Here is a 5,000-nt window from a genome sequence, read left to right as displayed (position 1 = left end):
ATGATACACCTTTCATGTGTTAGGGGTATAACATACTTATTATATTTTGAAAATTCACTAGCCGTAAAAGGTAAAGATCGAGGGGATGTACTATTCAAGTCATTAAAATAATCCTTTAAGAAATGTTCCATATCGATGGTTGTTTCTATTCCCGGAACAAATGATTTAAAATTTAGGTGACCGCTATGCATTTTGTTAATATATAAAATTTTGATCACTTTATGAAATTTTACCAAATAATAATTTCAAAACACAAAGAAATTATCTTTTGAATAAATACGCGTGCATATATATATATATATAATATTAATATTTTTCAGTATAAATATTAATATTATTATTAACAGTGTAATTATTCAATTGTTTAAGAATTTTTTCAAAATATTGTTGTTTGGTAGTAAATAGAAAAAAGTGTGATATAGTATAAATAATATGTTAAAACTTATCACCTTTAATAAAAAAAAATGATAAAACGTAGGTTGAAATGAAATAAATTCAAGAGTTAGTCACATTGAAAATATGACTAATAATAATAATTAAATATTCCAGGGGAAAAATGTGGAATATAAAAAAAACTACCAACCCACCCACCCCTAACCCCCTTTATCCACCCATTCTCGGCCCCTCTAAACAATAAAAAGAGTGGTCATTAAAGCTAGTTGGTTAGTACAACACGCCGCAGCCATGGCCGAGGACGAAAATCAACTCTTTATAGATATATTTATAAAAACCGTTACAACCAACGACAAAGTTGTAAACCTGGTTTTAGATAGTAACTGTATCTTTAATCTTTTAAAAATTCTTTATCCAGCGGCAACCGAAACTACTTTAAGTTTGCTAAAAGAAAACGGACTCAAGGAAATATTATCAAATATATCACCATTTTCATCGTTTTCATATAAAAATATAGGACTTTGTCTCGTTCCAATTTATGAAAAAGATAACATTAATGAAGAATATTTGAAATCAATACAGAAGGATTTTTCGAACTTTACGATTAAAACTATCCCACAATCTCAAAACGAACACAATCAAATAAATGAATGGGCTAAATGTTGTGGGTGGGTTTATCAAAATAACAACAATAAAAACAATGAAAATTTTGTTGGAAATATCGAAAATCAAACTAGAATTTATTTTATGACAAAGTCAAAATACTTTGGTGAATGGGTATATAAATTTAAAAAGTTTGATACTGAATCGAGAGATTTTTATGTCGAACCCAATAAAACAAGGAAAATACCCATGATGAAAAAATGTGGGATAACACCCATCAAAAATTACGCTGATACATTTGGTAGTCTTACTTGTAATGTTTACGAGTTCCCCTATAAAAATAATGATATGAGTATGATAGTTATTTTACCAGATAAGATTTGTTATAAACATGAATTATTAAATCAAGTGATTAATAATTATAATAAAAACGGTATTCATGAAAAACTAAAGAAAATGAAACAAAAAATAAACTTTACGCATATATTTATGCCAAAATTTCATATTAATAACAGCTTTACACTAAATGACACTTTTGTAGGAATACCAAAATTAGCTCCTTTAGTACAAAATGCCGATTTGCGAGGAATTTTACAAGAAAAAGAGAAGACGCGGTGGTTACAGCCCGTTAATACCGTTATTATTGAAACTTGTGTTTATATTAATAATAATGAAAATGGAACTGAAATGAACGCACAAGCAAATGCTTGCTACATGGATGGTGGACCGGATTATTATTTGCCATTAAATTTGAATAAACCCTTTGTTTATAGTATTCACGATAATAATTCTGGAAGAATAGGTATTTTGGGAATTTTCACATAAATAAAAAAAATTATTTGGGATATTTTCCCTAGCTTTTATATTTATAGTATTACTAATATTTATAAGTGTGCGCCGATATTTGCACAAATTCCTTACAATGTTTGAAGCCCCGCCTCGTTCAAAGCAGCATTCTCAATAAAGCCACCAATGCCATCAAGGAGTTGTTAAATGAGGCGACATGGGTCTGTACAGAATCTGGCATTCAACTACAGGCCATGGATACAAGCCACGTTTCTCTGGTATCTCTTAATCTACTCGCCGAAGGTTTTGATAAATACAAATGCGAACGCGATATAGTTATGGGAATAAACATCTCCGTTATGTCCAAAATATTAAAGTGTGCTAATGACGATGATGATGTTATAACAATAAAGGCCCAAGACAATGCGGACACGATCACATTTATCTTTGAATCTCGCAGTCAACAAAAAAAATCTAAGTATGTAATGAAATTAATGAATTTAGATCAAGAATATTTAAATATTCCTGATATTAACCACAATTGCACAATTAGAATGCCATCAAATGAATTTTCCCTTATCTGTAGAGATCTTAGTCAATTTGGTGATTCCATAGACATAACTTGCATTAAAGATAGTGTAAAATTTTCAACAGCCGGTGATATTGGCACCGCAAATATAAAATTTACAAAAACGTCTAGTGTAGATAACAAAGAAAGGGCCGTAGAAGTTGAGGTACAAGAACCCACCAAGATGACCTTTTCGTGTAGATACCTTAATTTATTTACCAAAGCTACTGCCTTTTCTCCTAGGGTATCTCTTTTCATGTCCCCTAATGTGCCTATGGTTGTGGAATATAGTATTGAAGATGTTGGCAACATTCGCTATTTTTTGGCCCCAAAAATAGAGGAAGAGAATAATAGCTAAATATTATTTTCGTAAATTACTTTAACAACCGTTGTTATTTCGTTATTACCACACTGTATTAGTGTAGTTGTGTTTTGTATAAGTGTTTGTCCAGTAAATTTATTTGTATATTAATAATAATTTTATTAAATTATTTCTATATATAATTATTGAGTTTTAATTAGTTTTCCTATATCTATTTTATATCTTTTTTATTAATTTTATTAAATTTATAAGAAGGGACGCTTGGAATATATGGACTAAAAAACAATAAGAAAATAAAAATTAATTAATAATTATAAAAATAAAGATAGATCAATTTTTTAGAAAATATTAATCGGAAGATAATTATGAACACGTTGTTGGGGTGCTATGACCAAGAGATATTTAATGATTATTATCCAAACAATATCTTTACTCATCCAAATTTTAAACAAATTTACGAAAGAAAAGACATCGCAGAAGAATATCACGTTCATCAAAAAATACTTTTTCAGTGTACAAATCAAATGTCATATAAAAAAGAAATACTACCCAATAAACAACAAAACTTTTTATCATCCGAACATTTTGAAATATTACCAGGAGAAATAGACCGGTTGTATGGATATATAGAGGTTGTCGTTAATCAAAATCAACATTATCCATGTAGAACGTGTTTAAGAGTTGATAAAAAGCAGCAACATATGCCCTTGTATATTGAGTTTGTAGATAAAATTGGTCCCCCCTATAACATTCCCGATAAAATGTTTATAACCGAGAATTTTGAAACGTTTTTTTATAATGCACTATTTAGAATTTTTTCTTGTGAACTTTGTGATTTTTTAAAGAAATATGATGATATTGATGTAAATAAATATTTTCCCGATAATGACGAGGGATTTGCAAGTGAAACTTCAGACGAAGGATATAATAGCGATGAAATGAGAAATGAAGAAGATGGGGTTAGATGTTAGAAGAAGAAAAATAAATGTATTGATGGGGGGGTGTGGGGGGGAGGAGAGAGAGAGAGAGAGGGAAGGGGAACCATTATTCCAATATCATCATGAATTATATATTTTCAGTTATTATCATGAAAAATTTGCGGAGTGTATGAAAATAAATGATAAACAAATCCAATCCAGTATATATAAAAATAAACGAATTGAGAAAGAAATATGAATCCTTTTATTTCATATTCATTCCCTCTTATTCGTTACCTGCCATCATATCTAATAGACAATAATACAGTCTATAAATTGGCACAAGATATGGTATTAGTTGATCCTAATAGCTATTATCAGACAAAATAATAATTGTAAATGCAAAAAACTAAATTGCATAGAGTAGTTAGAAACTTCAGACGAAGGATATAATAGCGACGAAACGAAAAATGAAGAAGGTGGTTATACGAAAGACGATCTTGAAATAGACGTTGAATATTATCATAGGTATATAATGAAAGTGGAAGAAAAGATATTAGTGGAAAGACGGGAATCATCTTTCCAACACCATCATCATCAACAGAAAAAATAAACGCATGAATTTTTAGTAATGGAATTCACAAAAAACGTTTGTTTTATATTTAAACAACAAATAAAATGCTCGTGGCTATCATCTTTTTAATTATTACCAAAAAAAAATTGACTAAGTGTATAAAAATAAATTATAAACGTTTATATAAAATATACATAATAGTTGATAAGTATTCCAATACAGCATACATAAAATTTACAAACAACCACTTGGTAGTATTTCTAATAATGAATTGTTTGCGGCCGAGAATATTTAAAAAATTTTCCGCGTTCGGTCTCTTTTGGTATTTGTTTAGATAAAATTATAGAATCATAGAAAAAAAGGAAAGTGTCAGTCAATGTATTTAGATTTTTAAATGGTTGGTTGTATGTAATATATATATATAAATATTATTATTTAATTGTTTAGATATAAAAAATATAATAATGTTTCCCATTTGGGAAGATTATAAAATTCACGGGTTGAACAAAAATTTGAATCATCTACAAAATATAAAAAGAAAATGTATACTACGCGAAGAGGCGGCCGTATTTCCAAATGACGAGCTTGACCATTATTTCATTAGAATAGGATTAATAGAAATGAAGCCCCATAAATATGGAAATCATCGATAATTAATTTGCCCACGGTTTTTGGGGCCGTTTCACCCCAGGAAGTCCTTCTTGGACTTGTATGTCCCAATGAAAGTACGAATAAATATTATGAAAAAATATTTTATTGGTTTGTAAAAAATCCAATGTGTGATTTATACAACAAATTTAATATGTCTATTTCACAACAAGGTATTGATTTAAGTAA

The 5,000-nt window shown here is 29.0% G+C and overlaps 1 protein-coding gene across 1 annotated transcript in view; it reads left to right on the top strand.

Annotated features, from left to right (window-relative positions):
• LOC137656274 (proliferating cell nuclear antigen-like) overlaps window positions 1-2,708 on the top strand; it is a 58,382-nt gene extending 55,674 nt beyond the window's left edge. The window contains exon 4 of the mRNA XM_068390445.1: window positions 1,929-2,708. Coding sequence (XP_068246546.1) covers window positions 1,929-2,708 — 780 coding nt within the window. The remainder of the gene's footprint in view (window positions 1-1,928) is intronic.
• The last annotated feature ends 2,292 nt before the right edge of the window (window positions 2,709-5,000 follow it).

This window comes from Palaemon carinicauda, chromosome 17, assembly GCF_036898095.1.
Source record: "Palaemon carinicauda isolate YSFRI2023 chromosome 17, ASM3689809v2, whole genome shotgun sequence".
Classification (NCBI taxonomy): Eukaryota; Metazoa; Arthropoda; class Malacostraca; order Decapoda; family Palaemonidae; genus Palaemon; species Palaemon carinicauda.
This window is presented reverse-complemented; position numbering and strand designations above follow the sequence as displayed.